This window comes from Poecile atricapillus, chromosome 7, assembly GCF_030490865.1.
Source record: "Poecile atricapillus isolate bPoeAtr1 chromosome 7, bPoeAtr1.hap1, whole genome shotgun sequence".
Lineage (NCBI taxonomy): Eukaryota > Metazoa > Chordata > Aves > Passeriformes > Paridae > Poecile > Poecile atricapillus.
In genome coordinates, this window is record NC_081255.1 from 10309427 (window position 1) to 10326361 (window position 16935).

General features: G+C 52.3%; 1 protein-coding gene across 1 annotated transcript; it reads left to right on the plus strand.

Moving 5' to 3' along the window:
• The first annotated feature begins 674 nt into the window (after positions 1-674).
• Positions 675-15141, plus strand: UHMK1 (U2AF homology motif kinase 1). The gene is made up of 8 exons (XM_058842498.1): positions 675-1082; positions 2016-2308; positions 4936-5127; positions 5894-5988; positions 6879-6955; positions 10212-10310; positions 11152-11240; positions 11676-15141. Exons 1-8 carry the CDS (start codon positions 791-793, stop codon positions 11820-11822), a joined length of 1284 nt encoding a protein of 427 aa, XP_058698481.1. The 5' UTR covers positions 675-790; the 3' UTR covers positions 11823-15141.
• The last annotated feature ends 1794 nt before the right edge of the window (positions 15142-16935 follow it).

Genomic DNA, 16935 nt, shown 5'->3' on the forward strand with positions numbered 1-16935 from the left:
CCCTTGATGGGAGAGGACACCCTGCACGACCCTGTCGCCATCCTGGTGGGGAGTCAGGGGCAGAGGGGGAGTTTGGGGTGGAGAACGTGGCCGCCCTGGCACTGAGGGGATGGGAGCCCTGGCTGGTGTTGGGCTGAGGGCGTGCGAGCCCCGGGAGGGCTGAGGGTGCTGGATGATGATCCTGTGCCCGGGCTGAGGGAACCGGCTCCCGGGGGTGCCCGGGCTGAGGGAATCGGCTCCCGGGGGTGCCCGGGCTGAGGGAACCGGCTCCCGGGGGTGCCCGGGCTGAAGGGACCGGCTCCCGGGGGTGCCCGGGCTGAAGGGACCGGCTCCCGGGAGTGCCCGGGCTGAGGGAACCGGCTCCAGTGGGTGTCCGGGCTCAGGGAACCGGCTCCCGGGGGTGCCCGGGCTGAGGGAACCGGCTCCCGGGGGTGCCCGGGCTGAGGGAACCGGCTCCCGGGGGTGCCCGGGCTCAGGGAACCGGCTCCCGGGGGTGCCGAAGGGACTGAAGGGACCGGGCCTCGGGGATGCTGGAGGACGGGAGCCTGGTTGGCGTCTGGGCTGAGGCCGTGCGAGCCCCGGGAGTGCTGCGGGCGCTGGAGCCGACCCGTACCGGGGGTCCCTGCGGAACCGAGGGCCCCGCCCCGCCGAGGCGGTGCCGCCGGCCGTGCCGCCCCGTTTCCGGTGTCATGGCGGCCGGAGCGCGGCGGCGGCAGGGGCCGGGGCCGGGGCCGGTGCCGGGGCAGCGGCGGGGCGGCGGCGGGACGGCGATGTGAGGCGGCACGGCGCCATGTCGGGGTGCGCGTGGGGCGCGGCGCCGCCGCTGCTGGAGGCGCTGGGCCGGCTGTGGGAGGTGCAGGCGCCGCTGGGCAGCGGCTCCTCGGCCTCGGTGTACCGGGTGCGCTGCTGCGGGGACCCCCGGGCCCCCCCCGGCGCCGTCAAGGAGTTCGTGCCGCCCCCGGGGCCGCGGCCCGGCCCCGCTCGCCGCCCCGGCGCCCGCCCGCCCGCCGCCGACTGCGCCGAGTACGGGTTCCGCAAGGAGCGCGCCGCGCTCGAGCAGCTCCGCGGGCACCGCAACATCGGTAACGGCACCCCCGCACCCCTGCGCCCTCCCCGACCCCAGACAGCCCTTCCCGGGCACCCCCTGTCCCCCCAGGGCTGGCTCCCCCTGCCAAACCCGTGTCTCCAAGCCACCCTTTCAGGCAGGGAAGGGAGCTCCGGCCCTTTGGGAACACAGCCCAGGCCGATGTGCCGCTGGGGTTGGCAACCCGGGGGGAGGATTGGGGGGCTCCGAGCCTGGACACCCCAGAGCAGCTTCCCTGCAGCGGGTGCTCCCGGGTGGGGGATCTGCAGCTGACATCCCCCAGGGAGACGGGCAGAGCGGGTCACTGCGGGCAGGGCACCCCTGAGTCCTCCTTTGGGCAGGGTGCCAGAGCCCCGGCCAGGACTGTGTTCACTGCGGGACAGCAGTGGCGCAATGTGTTCCCGCCGGGCTACAGCTTCTGGGCTTGCCTTCGTGGGTGGGAATGAGCCTGGGAAGGGAGGAAGCCTGTGTGTCAGAGGTGATAGCTGGAAGTGCCGAAGTTCAGCCACCACTGGTAACTTTTTGTCGGTGTGAAATGGTTTTTAATGCCATAGTGTGCCTGGATGCCCAGACAGCACATGGGTCCCCCATCTGTAAAGTCTGTCCCGGGATGAGGTTGACATGTCTCTAAAGAGTGGCCCTTTGTCCAGTTTGCCTATTGGGATGTGCTTGTCCATGCTGCAGAGACTGTCCTGAGCAGGAGCGCTCGGCCCTGTCACCTCAGCAGAGCCTGGGGAGTGTTGTGACCAGCCTGTCCAGAGCTCCTAGGGGTGACGTGGCTGGTTTTCCCTTGCTGCTTCCTCCCTGGTTCTCCATCTCTCTGAACATCACCTGTTCCAAAACACCTGAGCTGCCTTCCACAGCTTTTGTGGTGTGCAGCGTGGGAGGTGCTGGCCGCGCACTCCTTACCTGTCCCCATGTCTCGTTGTAGTGACGCTCTACGGCGTGTTCACCAACCACTACTCTGCCAATGGCCCGTCTCGCTGTCTGCTGCTGGAGCTGCTGGACATCAGCGTGTCCGAGCTGCTGCTGCACTCCAGCAACCAGGGCTGCTCCATGTGGATGATCCAGCACTGCGCCCGAGATGTCCTGGAAGCCCTGGCTTTCCTGCACCACAAAGGCTACGTGCATGCAGACCTCAAGCCACGAAACATCCTGTGGAGCGCAGAGGAGGAGTGCTTTAAGCTCATTGACTTTGGACTTAGCTTCAAAGAGGGGAATCAGGTTTGGAATGTGCTACTCTTGAGGCAGATGGCTCTGTGTTGAGTTGTGTGGCCCTGTGATGTTTTCCAAGTGGCCTGATCAGAGCAGGAGCTGAGCTGGTGCTGAGGGTTTATTGGAAAAGGTTAAAATGTTGTCTGCCTCAGACACCAAAGCTGTGTTCCCATTCTCCTTGCATGTCTCTGTTTTCTGTTGATGTCTTAGCCTTTGTGCTACACATTCCAATGTTAATGATGCACTGAGAAAAGTAGTGTCTCAGCTTCCTGGAAAGTTTGCTAGTTTTCATGTGGTCAGATGAGTGGTAGCACCCAGAAATGTAGAATTCCCTTTTATCATCCCTTATTATGTGTAGTAGTAATCCAGGCTTTGCCATCAGCCTCCCCAGCCAAGTGTGTTATCTCTGGCAGCGTCCTTGTGCTTGCCTTTACTTTCACCCTATCTTCAGCAGCCTCCCTTCCTCAGGAAGTCTGGATGTTTCTTTCCCACACAAATCCATAGTTTGGTCCTGGGTGGGCAGTGTCTGTTCTTTACTGACACAGACAATCTCTGCCTGTTCTCCTCTCTGTCCCATTTGCTGGTCTCCTGCTCAATCTTCTTGCTGTCACTTTTGCTTTGGTGATACTGAGTTGTTTGTCCTTGACCATTTTATTCTCTTGCATGGCTTCTGATGGAAGCAGAGAGCCTCACAAGGTTCTGCTGTTGGCTTCCTTTCACTCCTCCCTCAGTAGCAGCCTGTGAGGAATCTCAGTAAAGCTTTCCCATCAGGTAACCTTGTAGCACACTTGCCTTTAGTCACTGGGTGATGGATGGTAAATTTTTCTGTGCCTTCCTACAGTGTCCTGGTTTGTCCCTATTCCACGCACTTTACTTGCTTAGCAGTTTTAAATTTATATACTTTTTTACTTGTTTACCTGGTATTGACAGTGCAGTGCACTGATTGTGAGTATCAGAGGGTTGTGTGGGTGACCTCTCTCTGAATTCTTTGGTACAGGAGTTGCTTTTAATGTTTGGACTTCTTAACTCCCCCGTGTTGTCTTCAGTTCTCCCACATTCTTGGCTGAGTTTCTGGTGGTAATCTGTTGCTGTCTATCAGCAAAATACACTCTCCTGGTGTCCTGTGTCTAATGCAGATATTTTTATTTAATTCAGGTCTGTGTTTTGCTGCTTGCTGTGTGAGTTGCCTCATAATAGTTGATGGGGTGATTTATTTGCTTCCGTGGTTTCTTCCAGTCTGCTTTCTTTGGGCTGAGTTTCCTTTGCCCTTTCTCAGAAACACACTGGTTGTATGGGTGAACCTTGTGACCTTGCTTTGAATATGCACCAGGTACTGTGCTGTCCCCACCCCTGCCTTGGGCCACAGCCTTTGTGCATAATTTCCTTATCTCAGTCCAAGACCACGATACTTTTATTTATGACAGCCCTGCCAAGCTTATCCTTACACAGAATTTCCTGCTATTGCTGTGTAACAGGGAATGGTTGTACACAGAGCAAGGTCTCACCCACTTACAGCTCTCAAAATGCTTTAGGTGGTGGGAGTGAAATTCCATCTCGCTCTTTTTGCTGGTGCCGTTGACCACAGTGCTTTCTCTATCTGTAAATGTTGTTTGGGGGCCTGCCAAGCTGCTGCTATTGCCATGCTGGAGGTTCTGCTCCCCACTGATAGGAGCAGGGACGTGGGTGAGCAGTTTGTGTATCATTCTTAGGTTCATAAACCACTTTTGAGCTCTGTTGCTGGAAGATGTCTTCTGTAAACTTTATTTTCAGTCAGGGAACCACATAATCTTGGTTTGAGTATATTCTCATGGTAAGAATTCCTAATCCTGTGCCTTATCCAGGAGGAAGTAGGCTTGCATATTCTTCTGTCATTCCTGGAGTTGCATCAGTGTGTCTAAAATAAGCCCTCACGTGTTAAAAAGGCCAGCATGCAGTTTGTCTTTGGACACTTCAAAGACTTGGCTGGACAAAGGCACATCTGACTGACCAGGTATTGCCTGGAGCCTTCAGAGCAGCCCCTCCAGCCAGTACTTGTGTGATTCTCTAATTCCCTGTTTTCTTTGGAGCAGGCAGCCCCGGCAGCTGGGCAGGTACTGATTGCTGCAGCACTTGAGGCTTCAAGGGGAGATGGGAGAGGCGCATGGGAAGTGCCTTTGATGATTTCCTTGTCTGAGCATTTTAGCTGCCTGCTTCTAGAGAACATCAGCACCTGAATAATGGCAGCAGCTCGTGATGCTCAGTGCTCAGACAGGGCTGTCTGTGCTCTCAGGCAGATGAAGTGGGAGCTCAGCCCTTAGCCCAAAATTTCTAGCATGGTCTGCATGTAGGAGAGGTTAAAGGGCCAGTGCACAGGGACATCAGCCCCCTCCTCCCAGCAGTGCTGTCTTTCAGAGGTCAGATGTTGGTGCTGTTTTGCTGGGAGATGTTTTTCTTGCAGACAGTCCTGCTGTTCCCTCAGCACAGCAGTATGATAGTTGAACTGCCTGCCTTGCACAGCCGGCTGTACAATACTTTCTGTCAATTTAGCAATGGTATTTTGGGGACCCCTGTGGAAGGATATCAGAACTGATTTAAGGATAGAGTGGAGAACCTGAGTGTGGAAAATCAACTTTTTCTGTGTGCTTGGTCTCCTGTAGGATGTGAAATACATTCAAACAGACGGGTATCGGGCTCCAGAGGCAGAACTGCAGAACTGCCTGGCGCAGGCAGGGCTCCAGAGTGAGACAGAGTGCACCTCTGCGGTGGATCTGTGGAGTCTGGGAATCGTTTTACTGGAAATGTTCTCAGGAATGAAACTGAAACATACAGTCCAATCTCAGGAATGGAAGGTGAGACAGCTCTTGCTTGCACCAAATGAATCCTTTTGCTTCTTGTTCATAATCTGGATTTGTGAGGTAGCACCTGGTAACTAGGTAGTGTTTCCAGGATGTTTGTCTAATCCTATTGCCTTGAGAATTAAGATTCCTGAGCCTTAAAGACCTACCTGCCCTGTGGGACTGGCATGTCTGAATGCTACTTGTGTTCAGGTTACTGAAATAGGAGTGTTCCAGAAGTCTCTATGTGGAGCCTGTGCCTTGCCTACATTTGATAGGCAAACTGTGCTGGCTGTAGTTGTGGCATAGGAGGAAGAACAAAATCAGTGGCTGATGGCTGTCAGCTTGTTCAGCAGCACAGTGACAGAGGAATTATGTGCTGGGTTTAGTGTAATGTTAGCTGTGATTTGGGGATCTTCTTGTAAGTCTGTATCCTGAGAAGGGGAAAGCTCTGTATTGTGAGCCTTGGAGCCTGACTCTCCTGTGTGAAATAACTTTCTGTGTTCCCTTTCCCAGAAAGAGTATCCTTTCAGCACCACGATCTCCACAGTAACAGAGAGGTTTCCCACACGTGGAAATTTCCAGCTTTTGCTGGCAAATGGGAAAAAGTGAATTTGATGTGAGCCTGCTAGTTTAACATGTGAGGCTTTGGCATTGGGGATCTCTCACAAAAGCCCAGAGAAGCACAGCCCTCTGCATCCACTCTGGAAAGCGATCAGATGTTGCAAGCTTTGCACAGTCTGGTTTTTACCTCCCTAACCGCTGTTTCTTTTCTTTCCAGACAAACAGTTCTGCCATCATCGATCGCATATTTTCCAGTGAGGGGGTGGTTAATTCAGCCATTCCAGCTTATCACCTCAGAGACCTTATCAAAAGGTACTGTCACATATTTCAGAACTGTTGCTTAAAGCTGTGCTCTGCAAAGACAAGCCTTGCTCTTAGCAACTTAGAGCTCACACCTAACACTTCCTTTTCTTTTTTTTTGAATTTTTTTTTTTTAATCTCCCACTGTGCTGGTAACAAGTGCAAGCATTAGCAGAGATGCTGCAGTTCCTCAGATTTTGGCACAGTTTGGAGCAAGCACATAGAGAGTATCAGTCATGATGCTGATCATTTGCTGTTTCAGTGCTTTGCACTGGCAGCAGATTGTATTTGGAGAAAACTGCAGATTTTGCTGCTTTTGGAGATTCTTACCATAAAAATGAGGGAGGGGGCAGAAAGTGCTGCTCTCCACTGCTGCCAAGATTCAAAGGCACTTTTGCAACTCTCCTGAGGAGTCTGCCAAGGGGGATTGTTTTCACTATCCTGTGACTGTGCTCTGAGACTGCAGAGGGAATGAGGACACAACTTGGCAGAAATAGCGTTGGGAGCCCCTGGTAAAGCCAAGTTAGGGATATTCTCAGGCATGCTCTGGGTTATTAGCTGCTTTGAATCCTATTTGTGAAAAGATGTGTGATCACTCTCTTAAGACTGCATGTATGCCTGAAACATGGGATGAATGGCCTGAAGATGTGGAACATGCTGTGTTCCTTGTAGACTTGTAAGTGAGCAATTTCCATTATTTGGTGCTGAGAGACATCAAGAAGGAAAGCTTGCTTTGCCAGCTACCCAAAATGCTTTCAGGGGATCCTTCTGGTGTCCCACTCTCCTCCTTGTACCATAACCACCCTGAAGTTAGGGTGTTCCTCTGTGCTAACTTCTGCCTGAGTGGGATGTGTCAGTGCAGGAATGTCGCATGCATGAACATAAAGTGTCTTCTCTTGCAGCATGCTTCATTGTGACCAAGGAAAACGAGCCTCTGCTGAGAAGGCTTTATGCAGCCCATTCTTCAGCATTCCCTTTGGTAAGCTGTGGCTGTGGCCCCTGCTCAGGATTCTCTCAGCGTGTGCTGGAAGCAGCACAGAGGGCAATTAACTGTTGTTTCTTGGTCTGGTCTCATTGCTGCTCCTCAGTGGCACTTGCCAGCTCTCCATGGCACCACAGGAGGGAGGTCAGAGTGATGCCTGTGCTCTCAGAGCTGCCCTACTCCTCCAGCCCCACAGGCTGTCACTTTTTCCTAGCTGGACTCTGATTAAACTCTGCCCCCAAGAGTGTCCTGGCAGCAGCATTCATCTGAGGGCACAGAAATAACCAGGATATTTACCTAACATTCTGACTGTTGAGGTGCTTTTGAAGAGTGCAGTGCTATTTATGGTGAGTGGGTGGGTTTTCTTACAGCAAGTGTTTCCCAGTTCAGAAATCACCAGGAATGTGAACTCCTTGGGCAGTGGCTGGGGGTGGCATCTGCTGCTGCCTCTGCACAGGTCACATAGTCCCAGTGTGTCTGTGGTGTGAGCCTGTTTCTGCAGTGACTGGCCTACAGTGGCAGGCCATGGACAGATGGCACTCTCATCTGGTGCTGTCCCTTTGATTTAATGAAATAGTGTTCTTTCCTCAAGATCTCCCCATGTGCTTTGCAGGCAGTCAGCAAAGGTGGGCTAACACCTCCCTGCTTGTGTCCTGCCCTGTGTTCTCTTCCAAATGCAACTCAGTAGCATTCTCCAGAGCTTGTCTGCTCTCAAGAGCAGCAGTGAGCTGTTCTGCTGCATAAATTAATGCTTCAGGCTGAGCTAGCATTTCCCCTTGAATCTTGGCCCTACTTTTCTTAAGCTCCTTGGTGTACCTTGCAGCGAAGATGGTTAAGTATTGCTCCTTATAGATTCTGATATTTCTATATGTTAGGCAAAGGTAACAAACTCATTCCTGTGTTCAAACTTCACACGTGTCTCAGAAGCTGTTCTAATCAAAGCTGCCTTCCCTGGCTGAGCCTTGCAGCCAGCACTGCTTTGGAGCAGAGGGAATTGTATGTTGGCAGTGCTTTCTGGGCTGGTTTTAAACACACAGACCTCTAACTGTACCGAGGAAGGTGCTTCTGTGGCTAGTGCTTGGAGTTTATATAACAGCTTCCATTTTTCTGAGTTCTCTTTGCTGCTTCTTTTCTTTGCCAGACTTGCACATACGCTTGTCTGCACAAAGAAGTATTTACTGCTGCTTTCCCAGCAAGTCAGAAAATGATCTGGCATTGCCTTTCACTTGGACACGGCTTTTCTGTTTAGAGCAAAGACAGCTGAGAATAGCTTTCCTTGTCATTTACAGCTAAGTCTTGTCTTTCCAGTTCATCAAGTCCTTTCCTGTGTTGTCAGCGTGGTTGGTGTCACCTGGCATTTGCAGAGGAGCTGGGCAGAAAGTACCTCCTAGGGCAGAGGGGGATTGCCAGAAATCTATTTGTCACTTGGGCACAAGAGGACCGGGTGTCACTGAGTTCTAGGGGTTGGTTTGTCTCCCTCTCTAGAAAAAGACATGTGAAATGAAGGACAGGTTTACTTTAGTGTCTGTCTTTTCTCCCAGGTAGCAGGTGACAGGACAAAGAAGAAACAGCCTCAGGTTGCACCAGAGGAGGTTTAGATTGGTTCTTAGGAAAAATTTCTTCAGCAAAAGGATTGTCAAACATTGGAACAGCCTGCCCAGGGAAGTAGTGGAGTCACTATGCCCATTAAAAATGTGTAGATGTGGCACCTGGGAACATTGTTTAGTGGTGGGCTTGGCCATGCCAGGTTGGAGTTCATAATTTAAAAGGTCTTTTCCAATCTAAACAAGTCTATGATTCTGCAAATAAAAGAGGTGGCATATAAGACCATGGTGACACTTAAATGTTCTTTCAGTCTTCAGTTCATCTGATCATCTGACCAATAATATTTGGTTGCAAATAGTCCTATGGAAGAATAGTGCTAGAGGTGCACTAGGAGCTGGAACATGCCTTTCTTCAAAGGGCTGTCCCTGAGAGCTGTCTGGGCATCATCTGTACTGATAAGGCCTTTCACTCTGAGCTTTTCATAAGGGCTCTTCCATGACAGGCAGGAGATTTACAGCATCTGTGCTTGCCTTGCATCTCTTCTTGCACTGTGAGATCAACATCTGACTGTGCCTGGCAGAGATGTCAGCTCCCCCACAGGCATTGTGTGCTTAGCTGGGAAAAGTATTTCCTAGGAAATAACAGCTCACTTTGCAGCCATGGTCAGAAGGCTCAGACTGGAGACATGAAGCCATTTCCCTTTTCTCTCCCCTCACTGTCAAGTGGCAGAGCTGTGAGGTCCTGCTGTTGTGTTCAGCTGCTGTGGCTGCCAAAACAAATAAACACATTAACACTCTCCAAGTACTGCAACTTGGGTGCCCAGATCTTAAATCCATTAATGGCCTGTCACTAGTGTACAGGAACACGAAATCAAGTATTTTTCCTGCAGAAGGGACACTGTCCCTGTGGCTTTGAGTTTCCAGAGGACTGATTATCCTCGGAACATGACTCTCACAGCTTTCATTAGCCTTTTCTCCTTGACTGTTGCCTTCTCCCACAGTGGCATCTATGCTGCCCTTGCTTGTTTTCTAGAGCCAAGTGCCCCATGTCCAGCACCCAAAGGGTTTTATTTCTGCTCCTGGGAAGTCCTTCACAGGATCACTGCTCACACACCTTGTGGCCGTGCCTGATTCTACAGCACTGCACTGTTTAAGTAGCTTAAGTATGGTGGTCTTCAAAGCAGTGGATTGCAGTTGGATTTTGTGGGGAGGAGGGTTTATATGGTGCTCAGGGAAGATCTAAAAGATATTCTAAGGAGATCTGAGAACAGCTGAATTAGGGAAGCTGGCCAGCCTGTTTTCAGCTTGTCTGGGAGCAGTGATGGGAGAGGCAGTTGCAGAGTATTCCTTTGATCTTCTCAGATCTCCATGGGGATGGGGTACTTTGTTCAACTAGCATGGTTCTTGAGGTCACATCAGTTTCTGAGACTCGGCTAAGCAGACACAATTCTAGCCTTAATTTGAAAAGCAATTTCAGATGCTGGCCTCAGAATAATTGCAGAGTGCGCTGAACCCTTTGGAAGAGTCAGTGCACAGGTAAAGATAAGATAGAAATGGAGATTTCAGGCTATAAATGCAGTTAATAGTGGAGAGAAGCAAAACTACTGCAAAGAGGAGTAAGTGCTTGAGTATCACAGTGCATATTGAGTCAGCTTCCTGTTTGCTTGTTCCTTTGACATTGTTTCTTTAATTCTGTGGGTGTCAAACAGCTCCCCATATTGAAGATTTGGTGATGCTCCCCACACCTGTGCTGAGGCTGCTAAATGTTCTAAGTGATGCTTCTCTGCAGTGTGAAGAAGAGTATGAAGGTTGGTGCAATTTCCTTACAGCGATGTTGTCTTACAGCCTCTGTTTTCTGTGGCACTGGGGATGTGAGAGCAAGCAGGTGAGCAGTTAATAGGCACAAGAACAGCAAACGGAGCTGCCCAGCTGAGCTTTGGTTGCAAGGGGTCAACTGCACCAACAGAGAATAGACTGAGAGACAAAGCAGAGCTTGTAGGGAATTCCTGAAGGATCACAGATTTAAAAAAAAAAATAAAATTCTTCTCTGGTTAGATGCCCACCAAATTCACAAGGTGTTTGTGCTTCTGCTGGATATGTACAGGACTCTGAAGCCCAATAGCACAGATCCTTAAAAATTTGCTAATGAACTTATCCGAGATCTCAGCAGAGAGCTAAAGTATCTCACTGGAGTTCCTAAAGAGTAGTGCATGGTGGTGGGATTTGAATTTCTCTTGCTGTCAAATCCTTGTGAGCAGCACAAACGAGAGAGCTCTGGGGACACAAGTTGAAAGGCCGAGTTCTGCTCACACAAAGAAGGGTTTGTGCCAGCTCCTTTAGTTCCCCTTCTCCAAGTGCCATAGCAGGCACTCCTAAATCCCCAGTGTTTTGGCTACTGGAACCTGCTGCTGGAGGTTCACTGCCTGCAGCTCTCTGTTCCTGAGCCTCAGTTCAGGCACTTCCATCTCATTATGTGGCCATTAAGCAGTGCCAGCTTCTGCTGTGTCACCTCCTGCTTGTTTATTTTAAATTGAGTGGAAAGGAATGTTTGTTGTCCGGGTGTTCTTGATGTGTTCATCTCGCCTTCACTTGTTTCTTGGCTCACCCTAGTTTGCAAAGTGAAAGACAACCAGCTCTTTCCTTTCCCAGATATCCTGGAAGACATAAGGGAGGAGTGTCAGAAATACGGACCGGTGGTTTCCTTGCTTATCCCAAAGGAGAATCCTGGTAAAGGCCAAGTAAGTGAATGCAGGGAAGAAGCTGTGTGTTCCTACGTACACCCCACGTGCTTCAGGACTGCTGCTCAGTGCCTGGAAATCTGGCTGATGGCAGTGCTAAAAATAAATGGCTCTTTTGAAGGACAGCACGGGTTCCTTCTGGTTATGTAAGTTTACCTAACCTGGGAGGTGGAAGGATGGAAGGAATGAAGGGGAGAAGCCAGTTGGTGGGAGAGGAATTGTTGAGGGTGTAGACCAGCAGCATACTTTCTCCCACCTTACCAAGGAGCAGGAGATGAAATCCCAGTTTAGAGACTCAACTCTTAGCTCCAGTGCTCTCTGCTCAGCCGAGGATGGAGGGGAAAAATTTGTTTAGGAATGGTTTCCCCCATTGCTGGGGTGGGAGGTGGCAAGTGGCATGGTGCACTGCAAGTCCTACTTCTCTCTCTCTTTCAGGTCTTTGTTGAATATGCAAATGCTGGTGATTCCAAAGCTGCCCAAAAAATGCTGACTGGAAAGATTTTTGATGGCAAGTTTGTTGTGGCTACGTTTTACCCGCTGAGTGCCTATAAGAGAGGATATCTGTACCAAAACTTGCTGTAGGCAGTAGCAACAATCAGGAGAGCTGTCTTGCTCCTCTTCCTCACATGTTGAATGTGCAAAAGAGCTTCCTAGCCCTGGAGTCATCTGTGAAGGAGAGGTGCAAAGGACTTGAATGGGCTTTGAAACTTTACTGCTGCTTTGTGATGTGCTGAGGAGGGCGGGACGCTTTCAGCGTGTGCTTGTGTGTGTGCTGTGCTTGCTCATTTACAGGGGGTGTGGCTCTGCCCGGGCCACCCTGTGGCAGCAGTGGGGACAGGGGGAGCCCGGGAGGCCGAGCAGATCCTGGAAAGGGCTTCTTGCTGATTGGAAGTGAGACCAAAGCCTTGGCCCTGGCACTGGGCTTGGCTCTGGGGAGAGGATTTCTTTGTTAAGCCTTCCTATAACGCAGGTACTCCTCTCCAGTGCTGGGGGAGGAAGAAGAAGGCTTGCCTGCTTTTTGTTGATACCTATTATAAATAAAGAAGCAGAAACACCATCCTCTCTAAACCAGACCAGGAGGACTTTTGAGTCTTTTCCTCACACAGAGCAGAGGGAGGCAATGAAATTGGATCTGCTGAGCCTGTGGGGTTACCCTGTCCTCGTGACCTGAGCAGAGCCATGCAGCTGATGCTGGGCTGGGCAGTGAGGTGTGGATGATGCTGCCTGTGGGGAGCTGAGCTTGCTTGTGTGCCTGGGGTGGGCCGGGACTGATGGTGGAGACCTGCTCAGAGCAGTGCCAGCCTCAGTCCCAACACAACCTGTAAGCACTTTGTAGCCTGAGTAGATGTGAAAACCGTGCCGTGTGGATTCATCTTTCTAGCACATGCCCTGTGCTGGCACTGATGCTCCCTAGCTCTGATGCCAAATCATCTGTGATATGTAAGCGTCTTTTCAGTGATATTTTTGGAAAGGAGTGCTACAGCACACAGTATTCTTTGTGGCACAGCAGGACTCCTGCCTTGGGAGTCTTACAAGAGCAAATATTTGTCCGTTGTAGGTCCCACGCTTGGCTTTTCTGTGTTGTGCGTTTTGGTTTTGCATTAACCCATTAAGACTTGTAGATTAGAAGCACTGACACTTTTGGTCCTTCATAGGTTACAAAAAGGGCTTGAGGCAATCTGAGATCCTGTACAGAAAGGGCTTAATCAGTCATCAGACTGGACTGGCCAGGAGAAGGTCTTTCACAGTGTCAGGGACAACAGCCACGTGCCTTTGGGGAAGACACTGTGGTGAGCAGCATCACTTCCCCCCAAAGCGTGCTCTGCTCCCGTGGCTCCAGTCAGCTGCTGCCATGGGGCAGGCAGAGGCTGTTTCCCAGGGATTTCCAGACCCATGCACCCAGCAGAGCCTCTCCCAACGGGGTGGCCACTCTGCTCCTGTTGGGCACAGTGTGAAACAGCCCTGTTTAGAGAGTCACCAGTGTATTCTGGCTTGTGGTCTTGGTCCCAGTTTCAGTGAGGAGGAAAGCCCTCCTGAATTCTTTTCTTCAGATGAAATGCTTGGGGACAGCTGCCTGAACCATCCCTGACCTTCCTTGGAATAATACCTGAATTACCTTGCAGCTTAGCATTTGCATCTTGCTGATGCTGGACTTGCTGGAATCCTGCACTTAAAAAGTTCCTCTTGATTTTTTGCCCTGTGCGTGGTGTGTCAGGAGATCCAATGTCTGTAGCATTTCATGAGTCTGAGTTGCTCTCTGTGCTGGTGTATAGTCCTGTCTACTGTGGCCCGTACCAAACTCCCTCAGAAAGGACCAATCTCTGAATTCTTCTGTTGCCTTTGAGATGGTGGACTTGCCAGGGGAAAGGAAAAAAAAAAAATAAAATCCCACAATGAGTTTTAAGGTGTGATTTGCTGATCAGATTTTTCTGGGAATGATGCTACTTTGGTGTACATAGTTGTTCAGCAGCCTTTGCATAGGTGGGGTGTGTGATTCATTGCTTTTAGCTGAACTGTCCTTTTGGTGAAGCACCTTTTAGTGTCTGGGAGGAATTGAATGATTAACTGGGTGAGGGTTTTTCCTGAGTGGAGAGCAGTGTTTAAAGCGTGTCTGGGTCTTGGCTGACCTCCTCAGCTCTGCGATCCTGCTGTCCCTGCGGGTTGAGCCAGTGCTCAAAGCACTTTGGTGCAGAGTTGCACATGTTGAGTGTCAGCAGCACTGAGCTGGCAGGAGCAGACCCCAGAGCTCCTGCCCTGCTGAGTGCCAGCTCCCCTGGGTGCAGGGTGTGAGGTCTGTCACCTACAGCAGCACTGGGACAGGGACATGCTGGGATGCAGGTACCGAACTAAAATGTGTTTAAGGTTCTCACATGCATTTGTCGAGGACCGTGAGCTGCTCTGTCGTCTTTCAAGCATGACTTTTTCAGTCAGAATTCTTTCAACTAAAGATAGAGCTGTGCCAGGATTGATGTTCAGAGAGGAGCTACAGCCTATTCCTGCAGCATGGCAGATCTTCCAGCAGAGTTTGGCTGAGGTTTTGTTCAACTTCTTTAACAGGGGCTAAATAAATCCTCACAATGCCAATTCCTGCTACCAGACATTTTTCTTCAGATGCTCATTGACCAGGCTTGAACACTGAGCTGGGTAAAAACCCCAAAGCTGCTTTTCTTTATATTCCTCCTGGCAAGAGTTGAAGATGTTGATCTCTGTCCTATCACTGGATCCACCCTTCTGCAGGCTCTGGGGTACAGGGAGGTTTAGAAGCATTGTATTGTTATTCCTCACCCTCTGCCTTCCAAGACTTTTTCTATCAAAATGAAGCTCACTCTGGTGTTTCAGTGACCTCTTGGTGTCTTGGCATAAGTTTTAGCCCTGCTGAAACCTTTGAGTTCCTTAACTCTGGATTGTATCTGAAGTGTGCATGGTGATTCGGTCTAAGACATCTGTCGTGGTGTGTCTGGGATGGGCCTGGCTTTCCTCATCTCGGGATTACTGCCTGCTTGAGGTGCACAAGTGTTGAGGCTTTCCACTCAGATGCTCGCTGGGTTTCCTGGTCTGTGCTGCTCCCCCCCAATAACCCTTGGTGTAGCACCAACCTACATACCCTAGTCACAGGGAAACTGGTGTTTAAATCACTGGCCAAAGCACAAGTCAGCTCCAGTCTTAGCTGTATTCCTAATTTTATTCTCACTGCTCTTGAGCCTCGTAACAACATAGCCTGAGCACCGTGTTGTAGCCAGGCTCTTTCCAGAGGGTTCAGTACACCTCCTCGTGCTGTGCCGGATCCTGTAACCACGTGCCTCCCTTCGGGTTAGATGTCAACTGTTGTATCCCGTCACGCACCGTTGCCGAGCAGATGTGTGCTTGATACAGGTGATCAATAAACAACGCTTCAGTACGAGGTGGTTGTCCTGCGTGCCCTTCTTGTGGGACACGGAAATGTCACAGAGCTGGGCAAGTTCTGTCACTGAGCACCAGGGCCTTGGTCTGGGGGCACAGGACTGGACCCAGCCGTGGCAGCGCTGGTATTTGTGCTTGGTGACCGTGGCTGTCAGAACCCCTTCCAGTTCCAGTGAGGGGTGGTTGTAGCTTGGAGGCGGGGAACTGTGGGATGGAGGGGGCTGTTAACATGATTGTTAGGCTTTAACGAAGCAGGTTCATCTAAGGAGGGGGATTTCACCACAGCTGTTGGCTCTGCAGCAGGACATCTCCCCGTCTCCTGTATCAGGACCAGTGGAAAGTATCACCTACAAAGTACCCTCCCTGTCGGGAGAGAGTTCTCCCTCTCTGTCGGGATTTCCACAGAGCCTGGATGTGCTGTCTCCACTCCGCTTCCCCACTCCACCCCTCTTAGCACACGTGTGTCCGGGAAATCATCTTGGAATACATTTCGAGTCACGCCAGCAGCGTTCCAGCCAGGGAGCAGTAACAGTGATTTACCCTGTAATTTCCGTACTGTTGTAACTCCTGTTAAGACACTAAGAAAAGTCTTCCCTTTCCTCTGATTGTACCCCCCAGGCATTCCCCGCAGGCTGGGCTGCTCTGTGCCTGGCTGGAGCCCAGCGTGTCCCCTCCCGGTCACTGGGGGCTCGGCTTCCTGCGGCAGCGCCGCTTACTCAGCCCAGGGCTGTCTCCCCATGCTGCTGTCCATGGGCTGGCTCTCCTGAGGGCTCCCCAAGCTGCTGTCCACCATGGGCCCCCTGTCCTGGGGGCTCCCCAAGCTGCTGTCCTCCATGGGCCCCCTGTCCTGAGGGCTCCCCATGCTGCTGTCCATGGGCTGGCTCTCCTGAGGGCTCCCCAAGCTGCTGTCCACCATGGGCCCCCTGTCCTGAGAGCTCCCCATGCTGCTGTCCTCCATGGGCTGGCTCTCCTGAGGGCTCCCCATGCTGCTGTCCTCCATGGGCCCCCTGTCCTGAGGGCTCCCCATGCTGCTGTCCTCCATGGGCCCAGGGCTGTCCTGAGGGCTCCCCATGCTGCTGTCCTCCATGGGCTGGCTCTCCTGAGGGCTCCCCATGCTGCTGTCCTCCATGGGCCCCCTGTCCTGAGAGCTCCCCATGCTGCTGTCCTCCATGGGCCCAGGGCTGTCCTGAGGGCTCCCCATGCTGCTGTCCTCCATGGGCTGGCTCTCCTGAGGGCTCCCCATGCTGCTGTCCTCCATGGGCTGGCTCTCCTGAGGGCTCCCCATGCTGCTGTCCTCCATGGGCCCCCTGTCCTGAGGGCTCCCCATGCTGCTGTCCATGGGCCCGGGGCTCTCCTGAGGGCTCCCCATGCTGCTGTCCACCATGGGCCGGCTGCTGACGCACAGCCTGCCCGGGAGAGGCTGGGCTTGCACAATCCCCGCCGGGGGAGCGGTGCTTTGCCTGCAGCTCGCTGACTCTGCCCCGGGGGCGGCTCTTGGCGGTGTCCGTGCAGGGCCGGGAGCTGCACTCGCCGCCCCTGGGGCTCCCCTGCAGTTCGGCACATTCTGTCATTCCGGCATGCCGCGCCACCCCGATGACGGCAGGAGCGGCGCGTGTGTCATCGCTGCTGACGCCCCGAGGCCGGGCCGGGCCGGGCTGACTCCCCCTCCCCGGGGATCGCGGGCTCTTTTTGGGGTGGATTTGGCCTTTTTCCGTCCCCCCCGGGCCCGCAGCGGCCGCGCGCTGACGTGGCGCGCGTTGTCATGGCAGCCAGCGGCACGCGCCCCCGCAGCGCC